Source organism: Musa acuminata, chromosome BXJ3-4 (assembly GCF_036884655.1).
Source record: "Musa acuminata AAA Group cultivar baxijiao chromosome BXJ3-4, Cavendish_Baxijiao_AAA, whole genome shotgun sequence".
Lineage (NCBI taxonomy): Eukaryota > Viridiplantae > Streptophyta > Magnoliopsida > Zingiberales > Musaceae > Musa > Musa acuminata.
The window spans coordinates 45,272,077-45,291,520 of NC_088352.1; the positions used below are offsets into that span (position 1 = coordinate 45,272,077).

The 19,444-nt window shown below is 42.9% G+C and overlaps 4 protein-coding genes across 4 annotated transcripts; 3 read left to right on the forward strand and 1 right to left on the reverse strand.

Annotated features, from left to right (window-relative positions):
• Positions 1-173: 173 nt before the first annotated feature.
• Positions 174-3,880, forward strand: LOC103982661 (putative casein kinase II subunit beta-4). Its single transcript, XM_009399646.3, has 5 exons — positions 174-734; positions 1,149-1,367; positions 2,805-2,914; positions 2,995-3,160; positions 3,546-3,880. Exons 1-5 carry the CDS (start codon positions 518-520, stop codon positions 3,674-3,676), a joined length of 843 nt encoding a protein of 280 aa, XP_009397921.1. The 5' UTR covers positions 174-517; the 3' UTR covers positions 3,677-3,880.
• A 1,539-nt stretch (positions 3,881-5,419) lies between these two features.
• LOC103982660 (uncharacterized) lies at positions 5,420-10,824 on the forward strand. The gene is made up of 3 exons (XM_009399645.3): positions 5,420-6,898; positions 9,882-10,140; positions 10,247-10,824. The coding sequence occupies exons 1-3, from the start codon at positions 5,886-5,888 to the stop codon at positions 10,406-10,408; spliced, it is 1,434 nt and encodes a 477-aa protein (XP_009397920.2). The 5' UTR covers positions 5,420-5,885; the 3' UTR covers positions 10,409-10,824.
• Positions 10,825-11,388: 564 nt separating this feature from the next.
• Positions 11,389-15,317, forward strand: LOC135636668 (tobamovirus multiplication protein 2A-like). Its single transcript, XM_065148548.1, has 7 exons — positions 11,389-11,516; positions 11,606-11,912; positions 13,421-13,520; positions 14,046-14,126; positions 14,204-14,308; positions 14,738-14,950; positions 15,049-15,317. Exons 2-7 carry the CDS (start codon positions 11,665-11,667, stop codon positions 15,154-15,156), a joined length of 855 nt encoding a protein of 284 aa, XP_065004620.1. The 5' UTR covers positions 11,389-11,516; positions 11,606-11,664; the 3' UTR covers positions 15,157-15,317.
• A 133-nt stretch (positions 15,318-15,450) lies between these two features.
• Positions 15,451-17,651, reverse strand: LOC135636666 (scarecrow-like protein 8). The gene has a single exon (XM_065148547.1). The coding sequence runs from the start codon at positions 17,323-17,325 to the stop codon at positions 15,571-15,573; it is 1,755 nt and encodes a 584-aa protein (XP_065004619.1). The 5' UTR covers positions 17,326-17,651; the 3' UTR covers positions 15,451-15,570.
• Between the last annotated feature and the right edge of the window lie 1,793 nt (positions 17,652-19,444).

Below are 19,444 nucleotides of genomic sequence, written 5' to 3' on the forward strand. Positions count from 1 at the left end.
TGCCAGATATCGAAAAGGCCAATAGGAGCGTGCAACGTCAGCATTCTGTTGTGGGGTATGAGCTTGTTGGCCATATGCGATTCCAGGGGACACGCGTCGAGCATCGGGTGCTCGATGAATTGTTTCGTCTCGACAGAGAATGATCAAGATGCAATCACGTTCACGAATCTTATCTGATATCTGCTTTTAATTACACTTATGCCCTTCACTGTCATCCTGCTTTCCCTTTCGGCTATTCGACCCTATGAGACGATTTCGGCCTCCCTCCCTCCCCTCCCTCTCCTCGGAGAGGAATTGAGAACAAGAATTCTCGTTCCCCCTATAAACTCCTGGTATTCGAGCCGAATACCTTCTCATTCTTCTGGATATCGAGGGCTTTTTGGTACCAGATTTGGCGTTTTCGTCAGATTTTAGGGTTTCCATTTGGTTTCTTTACGGAATGCTGCGGTGAGTCGATTTCGAGCTGTTCCTTTAATTTGGGGGGCGGGAGTTTGAGTCAATCGAAGAGGAGGGAGATATGTATAGGGACAGGGGAGGGTGCGGGTCGAGGGTAGAGATCGGAGCCGTGGATCGGAAGCGGATCAACGATGCCCTCGACAAGCATTTAGAGAAGTCGTCGCCATCGACTTCGAGGTTTCTGAATGGAAAGGAGAAGGACAGGCTGTCGGTGCTGTCCACCTCCTCCGGGAAGCAGCCGGAGCATCGGCTCGTGTCCAAGAACAAGTGCTCAAATGGTAAAATTTTGCTTCCATCGTTAATTTTTTTTGCTTCTTTTGAAATTCCTTTTCCAGTTTTTGATGACATAATTATGGCCTTAAAGATCTCTTATGTACAGATTCTCCCTCATATTATGGATTCTTGATCTGTTTTAAATTCTTCACTTGTTTATATAAACTTGGTATGCAATTCGAATAGATGAATTCTCCTTTACCATGATGACTATCTTATTTTATGTGATACACTTATGCTCCTCTCCTTTTTCCATAACATATACTAATTCTCATTCATATTTATTGTTGATCTAGGATCATAGTAGGTCTCATATTCAGATATTCTTATTATTATAGTGCTCATTCTTATCTCATATAGCTTTCATCATACTGTTTCCAATAAGCCCCTTTCAACTTGTACTATATCTTGTGGTACAGAAGAATCAGAGACAGATAGTGAAGAGTCAGATGTTAGTGGTTCTGACGGGGAAGACACTTCCTGGATTTCATGGTTTTGTAATCTAAGAGGGAATGAGTTTTTCTGCGAAGTTGATGAGGAATACATACAAGATGATTTCAACCTATGTGGGCTGAGCAGTCAAGTCCCATACTATGATTATGCTCTGGATTTGATCTTGGATGTTGAATCTTCTCATGGTAAGCATGATTGCCTTTATGTTTATCAAGACTTTCCTAGTTGGATGCAATTTTTTTTCTACTTCTATCTGTAATGGTTAATGCATTATTGATAATCCCAAACTTTTGGATCCTAATCATTTGCTGCTCTTAAGAAAACTTGGAAAGCGAAGTATATATAAAATGCATCCGCTCACTTCAAGGATAAAATTATGTTTTCTCTTATTTAAAATACTTGAATGTTAACCTATCTACAAATGGGTAAAAACGTGCCAAAGGCAGAATTACTGGGCTGTTTCTTTCTTTTTGGCAAAAGTAATATAATATTTTGGAAAAGTATGCTCGTTGTTCTCCTGTTTTGTTCTTGCTCTGCAAAGAGTAACACAATGATAAAGAAAAGTATTCTTGTTAACAATGATTTCTTTCTTTTTAAGATAGCAAGCAGCTCTGATTTATAGAAAAGTATGCTTGTTAACAATGATTTCTTTCTTTTTAAGATAGCAAGCAGTTCTGATTTTATCAAACTTTTGTTTGCAGCAACCGTTTCTACTTTTTGGAAATATTAACCTAGAATCATTATAAATAAGGTTGATGAGTCCCTTATCGGGAGACAATCTTAAGAAATGAATGGTGTTTTATATGTTATATGAAAACCAATTCTTTTTAGTAAAGGGTTATGATAGAAAACATCACAGATAAAGAAATACTTTAGTATTATGGCATACTCTTGGGTAAATAATTCAAAGCTTTAATTTAGTTCATGTAGTCATGCATCATATGGCAAGCGAAAACAGATTGACAGAGGATTGTGGCAAGCGAGATGTACTAAGACTGCCACAGGAATTAGGAGTAGAAATAATGGCTACAAAATTATTAAATTGTTTAGGAGTAACATATGGAAATCAACACCATATATTATAGGTAAACAACAACTTTCTTCTGGGGAGTTTTGATAGTGATTGTTCCTTGCATAGGAGTGTTCCAGTGGCTGAGGTGGATGGATGAGGGAGGGTATGCAGGTGTCTAACTGATAGGGTAATGAACAGTGTGATGTGATATTGTCTTTGGGGTTTTTTAATTAGTTGGCAGTCAGTTATGTATTTTGAATAACATTTTTGGTGTTTGGAATGGGAATTATCTCCTCCTCCAATGCGACCGGCAGGTCTAATCAAACCCCAACTATGAACACCAACCCGTTCCCCCACTCCTGCAACCTAACTCATGCAGACACACACTAAAAGAGGAAAGAAAAAGGGCGCAGAACATGATATATATGTGATCAAAATGTTCTATAGCTTACTCTTGAGATAGGATGATATGTACTTTCATGTCTACATCTTATTCTATTCAGGTTTTTATCACTACTGTGTTTATTGCCTTATTGCACCAATACTTTATGTATACTTCTTTGCTGGAAATTGTAGTCAGGAAATCTCAATGGATTTTTTATATGGGCAGGTGACATGTTTACCGAGGAACAAAATGAGTTAGTTGAATCAGCAGCTGAGATGCTTTATGGTTTGATTCATGTTCGATACATATTAACCAGTAAAGGAATGGCTGCAATGGTAAGGTCTTGCATAGTCATATTTTTTGGTCTCTTAAATGGTTCATCATCAATGACCCCTCATAACAACAATTTCTGTAGCTAGAGAAATTTAAGAACTATGATTTTGGAAGATGTCCTCGAGTTTACTGTTGTGGCCAGCCCTGTCTACCTGTTGGGCAGTCGGACATTCCTCGATCAAGTACTGTGAAAATATATTGTCCCAAATGTGAAGATATATTCTATCCAAGATCGAAGTACCAAGGCAGTATCCTTTTCCCCTTCGCAAAGTTTTCTCGAAGTATCTTTCGTTTGTAACGAAATCCTAGTAGTAATATGCTTTCCATGATATGCCACTTTGCTACAGTGATTCTGCCTGTCTGCAATTTCAACATATACATTATTTTTGGTCATTTTCTGGAACACTATTCTGCCAAAACACCAAGCACGTAGGGTAGTAATCCATGAGATGTGATTCTGCACCATCACTATTTTTGTGTATTTAATTTATGCTACAGAAATTGTTCATTATGTTTTCTCCTGAAATTTACAACTATCTCATAACTGTTTTTTCAATTAATTGAAAAATAAATGTGCACTAGCTGCACAGTTACCTTTATTCTATCTATTGGAATTGACTTAACCTTTCTTAGATATTGATGGAGCTTATTTTGGGACGACATTTCCTCACCTGTTTCTGATGACTTATGGGCACCTCAAGCCACAAAAGCCATCACAACGGTATGTTCCTAGGGTATTTGGTTATAAAATTCACAAACCATGACAGTGGAGTTGAGCGGCCACACAAAGAGAATTTCATTTGTATCTGGAGGGGTTTCAGAATGCAGCCAGTGTTGACCTGTCCTTACTGTTAAGAAAATATCTGCATTGGGCTGTCCTATGTCAAATTATTTTTATCTTAATCTTGTAACTACTGTACAACCGAAACTTTTATGTTTGATTATTAATTTCTATCTCTTGATTTCAATGTTGGTCAGTTTTATATTCTTTGACCTTTTGCATTCTGTATCAGTCTATTATATCTAGTTATCTTCCATGCCACCATGACATGATACAAAATTCAGAGATTTCTGTGGTCATAGACCTGTGGTTTTTACCTTGAACTTTTTTGGAAATCTTATTTCAAAGCTATAATGCTGCAGCCATTTGTTACACAGTCTTGCTGGAATTCCAGCCTGCAAAATATGCTTTCATTTGGAAAATAGCCAATGCTTCATTTGCTTAATGCATCAAGTATATGTTCATATTTCCTGTTTTCAAGAATATCCATTTATGTGGAAACAGTTAGCTCTCACTGGTCCCACATGCAATGAATGCACTAAGCTCATTATATATCTTGTAGATATTCTCTTCTCTTCATCCCTTTTATTTATTTAAGAAATGTACGATAATGTATTTTTGCTTCCATTGGTGGAAGCACAAGGGATAAAATATGCAATCTGTACTTTGATTTGCATTCATTTAGACGAACCGCGAGTCAGTATGGATTTTGATGTAGTATTGTGTGATACATAGTAACTGCTTCCATGAATTTGGCGGAAGTTTGGTAACATAATTTCTGTGATACATTATTTTATTGTAGTCTTCATGAACTAACAAATCATTACGATCTCAGGTTTTTTTTTAAGAGAGAAGTTGCTTCATCTGTTTCTCATGTTTTGTGAAGTATGATAAGGTCAGATGCCTAGAAAATTATTATATCTCACTCCAAGGGGACAGAAGCATGGATTTGGGTGATGGACTTGTAATTAAAATGCTCCTGTTTGCTCTTTCATGTTAAATATAAGCCATAACAGTATAAAATAAGGGGAGGTTGACATATCATGTGAGCTTAAAAAAGTCTTTCAAACAGAATCTTGGTTTAATTTGCAAATGATATAGATGGCAGGTTTGTTTATCTTGACCATTTTGTTTTGTCTATGACAGCATAACTATTTGTTGCTTAAGCAATAATTGCTAGCTTCATATGTTTTGATCTTATCTACAAGTTCTAAATAGGTGCAAGATCTATGTTTATCCATGCATGAGGGATGAAGCTATTGATTGGTGTTACATTGGACATGGGCTACTTGCCAAGACATCCTATGAGGCAGCTTATGTGGTCAGCTAGGTTCATATATGGAACATATGCTGACAGAAAAAGACAGCCAACTTATCTGTCTCATAAATTGTCTCATTTTACATAGTGGTAGTGAGAATACCAATTGCAATAAGAGGAAAAAAAACTTCATATCTGTTCTCAAAAGAGTTGATTTAGGACAGATGTTAATCAGCAATTAGTGTTCAGAGATGTTCTGACAATTATTCATGGGATTCTCTAATCGACTGTCCAAAGGGGGCAACCAGACTGGAGGGAAGGGGGAGACTCTCTCAACTCATGTCCAGCAGTCAAGGCGTAGCTAATGAACACAACAGAAGGAATAAACCCTTTTTAAGACTCCTCTCATGCCACAGCACCGAGCATCTCTCACAGGAATAAACATACTTTCAGTGCGCAGAGGTAGAAGAAAGAAAGTTAAAAGAAAAAGAGAAAGAGCGGTCCATCTTGAAGCTACATGACAAAAGAATTGCTCCCTTTTATTTTTTTGACATCCCCAACCTTCTCTCGTCCCCTGTGATAACTGGAGGACTTTTTCCTACTTTTCATTTGAATTCAACCCCATCCCTTTCCACTTCCCTCAGCCTTCCTGTCTAATCCTTGACATTTTCACACCCTCACACCTCCAGACAAATCGATGAGAAAGAACAGGGAGCAGTGGATAAATATGGCTGTGTGTTTCTGGTAGAGAGAGAAACCAAAACCAGAGCAGTCGCGGGAAATAGGAAACCACGGGAAGCGGAGGCATATGCAAAGCTCAAGTCTTGTTTTATTTGGAGTGAGAAGAGAGATGTAGACTACCTTGCGCTCCTCATCATGAAGCAGAAGCAGCAGCAGCAGCAGCAGCAGTCGCAGGCCTTCTTTTGATATATTAATGCCTCATAAGAAGTTGGACAGGGAGGCCGGCAAGGAAAGCTTCGCCCCCTCTTCCTCCTCCGGTTTCGAGCCTCTTCGTCCTCCGCCTCTCCTCCCTCTTTTTCCCTCGTTTGCCCCTCCCACCCTCCATATCCCGGACACCAACTCTAACCCTAATCTTGATTCCCCTTATGGCCTCTCCGTCCTCCACAAGCGCTCCATCATGACCCCCTCTGCCGCCGCCTCATCCGCCACCGCTGCCGTCACCTTCCCCTGCGTGGCTCCCCGGCGCCTCGTCTCCTCGGCCGCCCGCCGCATTCTCCGTCATCTCGACCTCCGCCTCCGCATCTTCCTCCTCCTCTCCTTTTCCTCCCTCTACCTCCTCCTCTCCTCCTCCGGCGCTGACGGTAGCGACGGCGCCCCTGGCCGCTCCTTCCTCGTCGACTTCTTCTCCGCGATCGCCTTCTCGTCCCTATTCCTGGTCCTCTGCGTCTCCCTCAACGCGCTCCCCTTCCGCTCCTTTCGCCTCCTCCTCTCCCGCTCCTCCGCCCTCCTCTTGCCACGCCACCACCTCGAAGGCCGCCAGGCCCCCGCGAGCCCCATTCTCTGGTCCATAGGCAGCTCCTCCTCCGACAAGCCCAAGACCGACCACCGCCCAGTCTCGGGGTTCAACGCTCAGCTTTACAGCAACGGGGATGTCTACGAGGGCGAGTTCCACCAGGGGAAGTGCTCAGGGAGCGGGGTGTACTGCTACTACATGAGCGGCAGGTACGAGGGAGATTGGGTCGACGGAAAGTATGATGGCTATGGAGTGGAGACCTGGGCCCGGGGGAGCAGGTACAGGGGTCACTACAGGCAGGGACTCCGGCATGGGTTCGGCGTGTACCGGTTCTACACAGGTGATATGTATGCCGGAGAGTGGTCCAACGGGCAGAGTCATGGATGCGGGTTGCACACATGCGAGGATGGGAGCCGATATGCTGGAGAATTCAAGTCGGGGGTGAAGCATGGGCTTGGCCACTACCATTTCAGGTACATCTTGAAGTCTTTCCAACATCGTTCTTGGTTGCTTACTAGGTGTGCAGAATTTTTTGCATCTTCGATGTGCAGACCAGAATATTATTTTCTTGGATTATATGATCTTGAAATTTTCAAGATATATGTGTGCTTGCGCCCGTCTCATTTTCTTTTCACCATCACTTGCTTGCAATTTTTTGCATCTTGTAGTCTAATTGAATAGATGTTCCGAAGACTCTTTGCTCAATTTCTTCATACCATCACTTAGAACTTGTGATAGGAATAAGCAGTGGACTCCTAGTTTTTGTCATTTCATACCATCTCTTCTGACTTCTGATAGGCATTAGCAGTGGACTTTTAGTTTTTGTTTTTCAGATGTATTTGTATTACCTGCATTCTGATTGCATGCAGAAGACACCCAACATAGCACCTAGTATCTGCTCAGCTTATCTCTTGAGAGATGCATGCATGCGAGCGTGGCATCGAAAGACACCGAACATAGAAGCTAGTGTCGGCCAGTCTGATCTCTCGAGAGTAGAGTAGCTCCACTCTCATGTGTGCCATACTCTACAAGGAAAAGCATAGTCCTCCTTATCACTCAATTAGACCCCGAAAGCAATAGCCTTTACAAGCAGGCAGCTACACCATCAAACAAACACCATGCAGAGATCCTTAAGCGTCGTATTGCATAAGTTCGAATCAGTTAACTACTCAGGATGATCCCCACAGAGAACACTGACTTATGAAAGGCTTGTTGAATCCTTGATTCAGAATAAGGAATGAAGGGTACATAAGGATTAAGGATATCTCGAGATATTAAGGTTTCCTTACTTAAATGATTATGATATTAGTATAAGTTGGATTAATTTACTAGTAATTAAAGCATTTGCACCATACTTAACTGTATATGATATTAAAATTTATCAAACAATTATTCAAACTATTGCACCACAGGTACGAATCATAAAAAAATAAACATGGACTTAGATGGATATGCTACGTTTTGTATGGTCTATTTAACTGGGCATGTTTTGGATCTAATGGTTCTGTATTTTATGAAGGAAGCAGATAGCAAAAGGAGGAAAATTAATTAAGTACTGAAGATGATTAATTAGGTGGGACATAAGTTCATGGCTGATGGATGCAAGCCTGAGTTTCACCGCACATACCCAGATTGTCACAGTACACAGCAGTCACACGGTTCAGCACAGGCTCTATGCCAGTCCATTGTTTTCCCTATTTATGCTGGTTGGCAGGCATGTGTAGTCGGTAGGTGGATGTACATAAAGGGCAAGTTTTATGAAGGAAGAGAAAAAGTTAAGCACCACCAAGGTATGCTTAAATGTGACTACAATTGCATGCTTCCAACATCCAGATAGGCAGTATGAATAAACTCAACAATCAATTTGCTTAGTCAACTTTTAGAATGATTCTATTTTGTTTTTAGACAAGACTCACTTCCCAGTGAGAAGGACTTGTGGATTTTGTAGGTGTACCCTAGAAGAAGAGAAAATAGTAACGGAAGAGCATAATGATGCAAGTAACATAGCAGTCTAATAACTCATGCAAGTGGTCATGTGCCAAAATTCTCTAGATAAAATTGTTCGTTGTAGGTTATTTGGTTTAAATATAGGAGTATGTACTTACCAATTTAGATATTATGATTTTCTGCATTCACATCCCTAATGTCATTGCTAGGGTGCTACTATATAACCTGTGAGTCTTCTTAGGTTGCATTTGCGAATACATTTGTATTTTTAATATGCAGTTGGAAAAAAAAATGTGTATTGTGGAATGTTTTTTGTGTTTGGTAAATAATAGATGAAAGCTACATTGTAAGTATGCATTGACGTAAGTATTGTTTGGTAAAATTATATTTCAAAAGTCCATAGAATTTTTTGTGGCAAAATTTATCCTTCTAATATTTGTAATATATATTTAAAAGTGGATACATATACTTTATGTAAATTAATAAGTAAATAAATAATTGAATGTATGTAATCTTATAAAAAAAATTATGGTCCAAATATATAATAAAAAAATATTCATATAAATAAATATAAAATAATATTTAAAAATAAATAAATAAAATTCCACCTTATATAAAATATAAATCAGGTAGCTTTCTTTTTAAATTATTTTGACAATCTTGTAATTTTAGATAATGTCATAAGGTATTTTGGGAATTTGAAATATTACATTAGGATTCCGCAAATGTTGAAATGCTAATGCTACCTTAGCATTTGAATATTTCTAATACAACATCCAGGTCAGATGCAATTTGAAAAAAAATTATCAAACACCAATCCATATTTTGAAATGTGCGTTGGGTTCAAATGTGTTCTCAAACGAACCCTTAATATTTTATTTAAAATAACCCTTGATGTCTTCTCATCAGGTTGTGCTCAATTTTTTTACGGGGCCTCCTTCAGTCAGGCCAAAGTTAATACAAAATTGTTAGCAAACAATTTAAGAAAGTTGCAAGATATTTTTGTAATCATTCAAGTAACCTGTTAATCTAAAGAACTTGTATGGGTTTCTATGTGGATCAAAATATTTTAATCCCCATGTTTAAGAAGGCAAGTTAATCCATACATATAATTTCATAGATTCAAGTTTTTTTAATTTGAGATAGTAGGCATGTGATGGTGATCTAGGATAAATATTAAAATGTAAACAAGTCTTTTTTCCTGTTACTACCTGGAATACTTGCTGATCTCTTTTTGTCATGAAATTACGTCGGGAATTCCCCAATATTAAGTTGCTTGCTTAATCGGTTCAGAATGATATATTATGCGTGAAATTTTTTTTTTTTTTTTTCCTTTTTTCAGTCACTTAATTGTACATTGGTAGCATCTTTTCTTCTATATACGCACCATCATAGACAAAACGAACTTCAACTGATAACACCTATGAAGGTCATGCAATGATTGTTATACATGGCTTCCATTGCCACAATGCTGTATTTTGGCACTGATTTTTCACTTAACCTGTGAAGGAATGGAGATACATATGCTGGTGAGTACTTTGCTGACAAGATGCATGGATTTGGGGTGTACCGTTTCGCAAATGGACATCAATATGAAGGTGCATGGCACGAGGGCAGGCGACAAGGCTTGGGAATGTACACATTCCGGAATGGGGAGACACAATCAGGTCACTGGCAAAATGGTATCCTTGAAACTTTGAGCACTCAGAGCATTAATCTTGGGTCATCAATTGCTGTTAACCATTCAAAAGTACTGAATGCAGTTCAGGTGATACGCAAGCTCCCGCTCCCTACGCCACATAATTGTTTATGCATCAAACAATCTGTTGCTGCTAATCTAACGTTTACTTGTTTTCATTGTATCTAATCTTCAGGAAGCTCGAAGAGCATCAGAAAAAGCTTACGACGTGCCTAGGGTTGATGACAGGGTGAACAAGGCTGTTGTCTCAGCCAACAAAGCAGCCAATGCAGCTAGAGTTGCTGCAGTAAAAGCTGTCCAAATGCGAATCCCTAATAATGGAAACCACACCGTATGAAACATTTTTCACTTTCTTTGTATAGGACATCTATAACTCTCAAGAGTTCAAAGCTTCTCTGCATAAAGCAAGTCATGCATGTCCAGAAGAGAGCATCAAAAGAAACCTCTCCGTCTTGATGCTTTAACTGACCTGCTATGTTTGAGCTACCTCCAGTTGTCGAAGACAGCCGACAGAGAAGAAGCATGCACAGAGATGTATGCCTTCATGTGCAGGCTAGACGTCATGCACACTCGGCGAGTCTACGTGAATGGGGCATTCAGTCGAGCGCTTTGCTGGCATGTAAAAATGCTTATGGTCTGCCGCTCCGTCATTGAGCTTCCTTGGTTACCGGTCTCCTCGGCCTTTCTGTTGGGCCTTCGGGCCATTATTAATCCTACCTAAACATCGAGTATCTTCTTGTGGTGACTTTGTTCGGGGATTTCTGTTTGCCGTTTTGCGGCTTACCAAATATTCCTTCGCTCCTATTCTATTTCCGACATTGGGATAAGGAGATGAGAACGGGCAGTCGCGGACGACCTCGTGTTGTCGTGGTCTCCCTATCTGTGCACGTCGTCTTGTGAGCGAAAGTGGGTGTTAGTAGGCGTCCACATTACCACGTCGGGGCCCCACGCCGGCCGCGCCAATTGAAGAAGCGAAATCTAGCGGGAATACCTCTGGTTGGCCAGACTCGTTGCGCGCATGAGGTGGGCGTGCTTACCCTTTCGAAAACGACCTTTACGAAAAATAATTAAAATTATTTTGACGTGGCTGTTTCGCACTGGCAGCCGTTTGTGTTTCCTGGTTGACTGACAGCAGAGCGTTTTCACAAATTAGATGGCATGACATGTGAGGTGGCGTCCGCCGCACGTTGTCGTGTTCCCAAACTTTACTTTCGGGCCGTTCATCAACCCATCACCCCTCTCTTGCACTCGCCACGTGGTGGGACACATTATTTGGTTCGCCTAGCAGAAATAAAAATAATAATAATAAATATATCTGAAAATTGCGGAGAGAAAGCCACAGGGCAAAAGAGAAGAAAGCCCGCCGCCCACTCGCGATCGCCGAGCGGACGGAGGATTCCTTCGAGGCAGTCTTCTCGCGTCCTCTTCACTTCGAATTCTTTACTGTACGTGACCTGTCTTTTGTTCTTTCTCGCGTTCAAACTGTCGAAGGACCGGATTTTGTAAGGACTCTGACCTAAATTCTCGTTTCTAGGAATTGGAGATATCGATCGAGGTGATTGGTACTTGGAGGGGAAGGTTGAGGGATCGATCATGGCTTGTAAGGGGTTCTGGGAATGCTTGTTGAAGCTTCTCAACTTTATCTTGACGCTCGCGGGGTTGGCGATGGTGGGATACGGGGTTTACTTGCTGGTGGAGTGGAATAAGGTCGCTTCAGGCAGCGACGGCGAAGACCCGGCTTCGCCGACGAGCAGCGATTCCGAGTTCTTGAAGCTTGGGCGTCCCATACTTGCCGCGGTGTCCCTTTCGTCGAGTTTTCTCGATTATCTCCCCAAAGCTTGGTATGGGATACTTCATTTTTGCTTTCCTTCTCCGAAGGAATTTTTGTTTATTCTGCTGGAATTACCTTTTTTTTTGTTGGTTGATGCGATCTTTCATCGAGCGAGTTAAGCTTGTCGCCTCTTTTTTTGTTTCACATATTTTGGGAAAAGACAATTCGTTTTTAGATGGTATAATAGCGCTAACAATTATCTGAAAACCTTAATATTTTGGGCAAATTCGCTAACTTTTCAGTGAAAGCAGAATCAAACTCTTGTCGTAACACTGGTTAAATTTATAGGCATCTGTTACATATTGCTCAACCTGATAGATCATACTCTGAATGATCCTTGACTTTTGTAGACGTCGTGCGTTTGGATATGGCTAGATGCTGAACTAGGTCACAAAGCAGAAAGTTGAAAGAATGCTACTCATGTGTATGCTTGAAAGACTCTTCCAATATACTAATTGAGAGTGTCTTGGTTTAACAGCTTGCTCTTCTATGACCTATGTGACCAAGGTTTGAGCCATGAAACCAGTTTCTCTCGTAAGCGACCTTGTGTATACCTTTCACCCTTCTAAAGCATTTACATGCTCATTTTTTACTTATTCTTGAGGATCTTATCTTTCGTACAAACCGCCATTCTTGCTACCTCACTGCCTGCTCTGCTGAAATAAGGAAAATACATATATGCACTAACACTGCACAATTGCCAGTGTGAGTTATATTCATTCCATGCTGAGTTATGCTGATTTAACACATTTAACACGTTGCCAGTGTGAGTTGTGTTTGATAACTTCATCATTCAGCTTAGTATCCATTGAAAACAGAATCATCTGCTAATGATTTGAAGTTTGAACTCCAATGGCTTGCTGCTAAAAAAGTTGTAAACAGAAACTACATTATGAAGTCAAGGCAGTTTTACTTCTGGAAAATTGAGGATGGACCTCTGTGCAACAGATTTGCCCTTTCTATTTATTGAGGTAAGATTGCGTAGGTTGACCTTTCCAAGACCGTATATTGGTGGGGACCTCATCCACTAGATTTGCCCTTTATAGTACTACCTTCCAATTCGATAACTCATACAAGGAAAGGATGTGTCTGCAGATGAACAGACGAGTCAGACATACCATCATATGCCTGATCTGGATGCTGCTAACTGTATCTTCAACTTACCTATTGGATGTAGTCCACTCTGCTGAATGTGCTTGCACCATTTAACTTGAAAAATAATTGTTGTATTCTGTGCTGTCAGAGTTATGCTGCTGAAATTTTGATCCCACCACCTTTTATGTTGGTCGAGTTGCAGTAGCAGTTGGCTCATTTCTATGTTGCCTTTCTTGCATCTTTTCTTCTTAAGAGTATAACATTTTGAATTTGTTTTGTTGTTTTGAGCTATGTCTTTACGTATACAACCCAAATTTGTGTCTTGGCTCAATTTTTTTTTTACTTTTTTTCTCTATATCCTGTTCTTTGACCTATCAGTTGCGCTTGTTGGTCAGTCAGACTAATAATGTGTTGTTATTGAAGGTTCATTTATTTGTTTATTGGTATTGGGGTTGTTCTATTTGTCATATCATGCTTTGGTTGCATTGGAGCAGTTACAAGGAACGGGTGCTGCCTGTCTTGTGTATCCTGACTTTTTAAAATGTATATTCATATTTTTTTTTTACTTGTATTTATGTTCATTTGATTTTGCATGTGGGTGCGTTCTATTTGCCATAATTACATTGTACATCCTATTACATTGCTAATTAGTTTTTATTCATCGTTCAATGTGAAAACATTGTAAAATGTAACAAATTAATTGTTTGTCAAATGATGTGTTGGCTATCAGGCAATCAGTTTGTTTGTATCATCCGTGTGAATGACAAAGGATTCGTTATGGCCATTAACAAAGGCCATGGGTCTTCCAACTGAAGTTCGGTTCCGGATAAACAAATTTTGAGCCCTATGATTAACAGCAGTATGCAAGCACCGTAGAAAGTTTGGTTTATGATTAAAGTATATAGAACTGTTCATATGAGATAATGTCATTCATATAGATAATTCTGAATGCTTTGTTATCTTTTACCAATTGATGTATTATCCATTCTTGCTTAAACAGACACTCTTTTCTAATGTCAAAATAATGCATTCCTTAACCCAAAAGTAGTATGCTTTCTTAGTGATTCTGTTGGTTCTTGCTGAGTTGGCTGCTGCAGCTTTCATATTCTTTGACCATAGCTGGAAGGATGTGAGTTTCCTTTTATCTTCTCTTACCTGTTTTCTTGCAATCATTTTGATGATTTCTAATATTTTAATTCTCTGCAGCTTGTTCCTGATGATAAAACTAGGAATTTTGACATTATATATAACTTTTTGGAGGATAACTGGAAGATAGCAAAATGGGTTGCTCTTGGAGTTGTTATTTTAGAGGTGAGTGTGGCTTCCAACCTTTCAGTCTCTTTAGCACAGGAAAGGTGAAATAGTAGTCAATGCATAGTTCACATTCCTTCTTTTATGTTGATTAACATTATTTGATTATTTGTATTTATGTTTTTTACTACTGTGTCATTGTTAGTAAGTTTTTGTTTTTTCTTTTGCATTTTTTCAATGGTTTGAGGGCTTTGAAATAGTATTTTGATTGAATTTGAAATGTATTTATTCTAAAGATTACATCATCTTAAAACATTATAGTAGATATTTGGTTGATTGTCTAGTTGTATACATGCTAGTCGTGATGCCTACATTGTGTAATGCCTTAAATATCATTGCAGTTATTAATCTTCTAAGGAAATCTGCACTCTCTTGTGATCTGTGCCGATTTCGATCATGACTCACGAACAATATGATTATGACCTGCAGGCCTTGGTATTCATGTTAGCTCTTATAGTAAGAGCTGTAAACAGGCCCATTGAATATGACAGCGACGACGATGTGTGCATTGCTCCAAGATCTTCCATCCGACAACCATTAATGAATCGGCAGGGAGCCCCAGCAACTGGAGTACCTGTACTTGGCACACTTGACCATCGCCCTAGCAGAAACGATGCGTGGAGCCAACGAATGAGAGAAAAGGTAATCTCTTCACCGTGCAGGAAATTTGGCAATTGTGTTTGCAGTTTGTTACATTTGTTGTGGTTCTAATTCTTCTCTGTGCCTTTTGCTTCTGAAAGTATGGTCTTGATACCTCTGAGTTCACATACAACCCATCAGACCCAAGCAGATACCAACAAGCCACTGTTCCTCCGGCAGAAGAAAGGGGCCACTGCACCATTCTGTGAGTTTTTGTTTTTGTGTGCGCCGTTTGGTAGTCTCTTCTTTTCGATGTGTGAAGCTTTCGAGAGTTATTTCCCTGTTTGATTGAATGTGTAGGTTAACTGTTTAACTCAAGAGTTTACTGCCTAATCTCACTGCATAAACTTCCTGCTGCTTTTTTGCTGTATCCGTTTTCGTCTGAGATAACATCACATTGCTGCACCACACCGTCAAGTTAAAATAGTATGTGGATTGATGAAAGGCAGGAAAAAGAGAGGAGAGAGGAAGAGGGGATCGCGTGACTGATATCGTAGTTGCTATTGTTGTCAAACACATCGTTATCATTATATAGTGATCGAAACAATTGGGGCCAAGTTGGTACGTCCCCAACAAGAAGCAATTAATTCTAATAACTTGGCTCAAATAATGTGTATCTGGGCCTACCGCCATGAGGAAGCGACCGTGAGCACCCGGCCCTTCCAACCGAACCCCAGACCGTGACCTCCGGCTTCGTCTCTCATGGTGAACCCCTGATTGGACCGGATCGATGCGAGCCGGGCCTTGACCGGTTCAATCACGGCCGGCCCCAGAGGAACCGAGTCGAACCCCGCCATCCCCATCCGCGCCCGCCACTTTCCGAAGACCTCGCACCGCTCTACCCGGTCCGCCCCTTCGTTGGCCACCGAGTTGAGCGCCCGCCGAGCCAAACCGGCCTCGACTCGGGCACGTTGCGCGCTGTCCCGGGCCACGGTCGCGTCGAGCGACTCCAGCAGCGCGCCGTAGTGGGCGCACGCCTCGCCGAAGCGGGCGGCGAAGGCGGCGGTGCTGGTGTTGATCTCCTGCTCCACCAGCGCCACCACGCGCGGGCGGAGGGCGCGCACGCGGCGGAGGATCTCGTCGCGGGGGTTCGTCGGGGAGACGCTCTCGTCCGGGACCCGTGATAGGGCGAAGGCCAGGTTCACCACCAGGGCCTCCCCGGGCTCGCACCTCAGCGCCGACGCGTCCAGCTCCGCGGCCCGCAGGTGGACGACGTTGAACCGGACCGCCAGGCCGGCCCTCTCCGCCAGCTTCTCTAGCCGGTTGCCGACGGCCCTTAGGTTCCCCCCGCTGTTGTTGTTGGTGAACGGGGACGTGGGGTCCGAGACGGCAGTGATCCGGAGGGAGGGTGCGCCGGCGGCGGGGCGGAGATGGTGGCGTTCCGCGAGAGCATGGAGGAGGACGGCGTACTGGCCGCCCTGGCCAACATCGAAGTCAAGGATATGGATCATGGGCTGCTCCTTGGTGGCCTCCAAAATCGCCAAATTGGCGGTAATAAGGCCGAGCTTGAAGCAAGGGGAGAGTTCGTAGAGCATCTGCGTTGCCGCGAAGTGCTCCGCGCTGCAGAGCGCCGCGATCGGGAGAGAGGAACTCCCAGCCTGCGGCAGCTTTAGCCGAGAGATGAGCGCGTCGACCATCACCGCCGTCAGTCGCTGCTCCGCGTCGCCTCGGGGGTTCGCAACGCGTTTCAGGACGACGAGGTTCGCGGTGGCTGTCTCGAGGTTCCCGTCCGCGATAGCAGCGGCGGTCTCGAGGAGCATCTGCCGCGAAGATGAAGCCACCGACGACGAGGAGGGCGAGCACGAGGCGGAGGACGAGACGGTGGTGGAAGAGGAATTGGTGGGCGAAGCGGAAAGCGGGTTCTTTGCCGACGTCGGCGGCGTGATGAGCTGCTGCATCGCCTCGCTCCACTCGGCCGTGGTCACGGCCGAGCCTGACGTGCTGACGTCGCCTTCCCCCTCCTCCTCATCCAGTAGCAACCGCCGCTCCAGTTCCTGGAGCCGGTCGCGCACCGCGGCGGAGGGCCTGCTCTCCGCCCCCGACGCGGCCACCTGCGGCGCGGAGGATTGCTCTCTGGATCGCGCCAGCCCGTCTTGTGTCAACTTCGCCGAAATCAAGGAGGAAGACGAGCCAGAAGAGAGATCCGCCGGGGGAAGAGGAGGCGAAAAGTGGGGTGAAGCAGGGGAGTTGAAGAGCGTCCTCTGCTTCACGGATCGAAGGAAGAACGTGTGCTGCAACTGCATCTGCTGCTGCAGCTGCAGTCTGTCCATTTCTGTCAGCGACCGCTTCAGCAGGCCGCCATTTCCACCTTCCGACCGCGCCGGGATCGGCAGCCGCACTCCGTACCCGAGCTCCCGCCCGGGAAACCCCGACGCCATAGCCAAACACCTTTCGATCAAACTCACAGAAGAGAGAGACGGAGACAATTGAAGGCGAAAGAACTCTAAAAGGAGCGGTTCGTGGTGACTCTCCTCTTGTCCTCTTCCCTCTCTGCAGCAGAGGACTCCACCACCATCTCTCCTCCTTTCTCACCTCCTCTCTTCTCTCTCACGTAATAAAGAGGGAAAGCTAAAGACAGGTACCATTAATAATATGTTTGTGCCCGTCCCCCTCGCTTGCTCTGTTGAAACACACGGATACGCTTGCTTGCCAAGCAATGGTCATTAATAAACAGAGAGAAAAGAGAGAGAGGAACTGCGCGACGCTGGCGAGGTATCAGCCACTAGCAGCGCAGATGCTCTCTCGGCCCTGATAAGCTCCTTGTGAGGCACGACACCGAACAACTCGAGTGCGTTTCTCCCCGACCCAATCAGAACGCCGCTGCTTCCTGCGGGCACTCGACGGAAGCGAATCAGGTTGCGGCGGGAGCGCGTGGTGGGATCGGTGAGCAGCCGGAAGTTATTTCGCGACCAACCTCCCCGACCCACCTCCCCTGCTTCATGTCGTGACTCGAGCAACCACTCCCGCCGCAGGATGCGCGCCACGTTTGCGTCTGGTGGCTTCGGTCGCGTGCCGTCGACGCATCTCGTTGTGATAAAAGGCCGGAAGGATCATCCTGACACGTGTGCGCCAGCAGGAGTAGAGCCCAATTATTTGTTGACCATTTCGTGCGGCGGTGGACCCACCGCGACGTCGTCTCTCACGTGGTTAGCGGCCCCACCCCCATAAATGAGGGGCCGCTTCAAGAAATATACCACGTGTCTTCCTTCCTGTACGCGAATCTAAAAGCATTTCCGCGGTGCTGCGGCTCTCCGCGTGCGATGTTCCTAAGCTGGACCCTGCCTGGCGTTGGACAGCTGAGCCATGCGCTGTTGTTGGCTCCACCAACTTGCTTGTCGAAGAGAGCGAGGTGAGTCCCATCAACGCGTTGTGGAAGACAGACTCATGGGCCGCCGCTGATCCAGTGGCGGACTGCCACGTGGATAAAAAAAGGAATCTTCTCTCGTGCCGAATTTTAATAGATTAACTAACGTATTGGAACGCAGAATCTTTTGTAAACATAACGGTGATTAGGATGAAACTATAAAGGATAATGATTAAACGGAGGAAGTGCATTAGGGACCTCATTAAACATGTCGGATCGGCTTGTATAGAACGAAAATTGTTAGTTTTGATTGTCCGAATACTCATTCGAAGCTCATCCAAATGGTGTGAGACATCTCTATTGAATTTTGTAAAACAATATCGGGGCTTACTTGGTAAAAAAAATTTAATATTTAAGTAAATATAGGGCTTTGAGGATTTAAATAGAGGCTGAATCTATTCAAGAACAAATATACTTGTTTTCATATTGAAGGATATCTCACAATTAAACAAGATAAGTCTATTATGAATATTAATAATATGAGAAGAAATGAAAATAAACTTAGGCACATTTTACTGAAAAATAAAAAGAGAGTTATATGCAGTTGTTTTACCTAAAATACTCTATACGATCGAAACATTATGATTTATGATTAATATAGAGGAGGAATATGTTTGGTGAGAGATGACAACTTGGACTCAGATCCTGTCCACTTTGTCTCACTCATTTCAGTAGGCTTTCTCCCTCTATTTAGGGGAAGGTGCCACCCATGAGTATAAGAACCTGATTCTCTGGATTGAATTTGATCCTAACATCAATTTGAGGTGGAAAGTATCCTCATCACCCTGTCACCACCCCAGTACCTAACAGCTTTTATGTGTTCCAATGAATCTCTTCGATCAATGAGGCATTCCAATGGTGGGGTAATGTCTCCAATAAAGGGTTTTGTTTTGGCAACAACAGATGTGACATGATAAAAATGGCAGGGCAGTGTTTAGAAATTTTGATTTGGTACATAGCACAGACAAAAAAAAAGGGGTGAGTCATGAGAGGTTCAGAAACTATTAGACACCGAGTTTGAAGAGATAAAAGAATTATTGAAGCCTTTTCTGATAGAAAACCTTGAGATTTATTTACTTGAGATATTTAGCAACTTGCTACTATAAAAGTTGAAAGAGTAGTTTAAGTTAGGT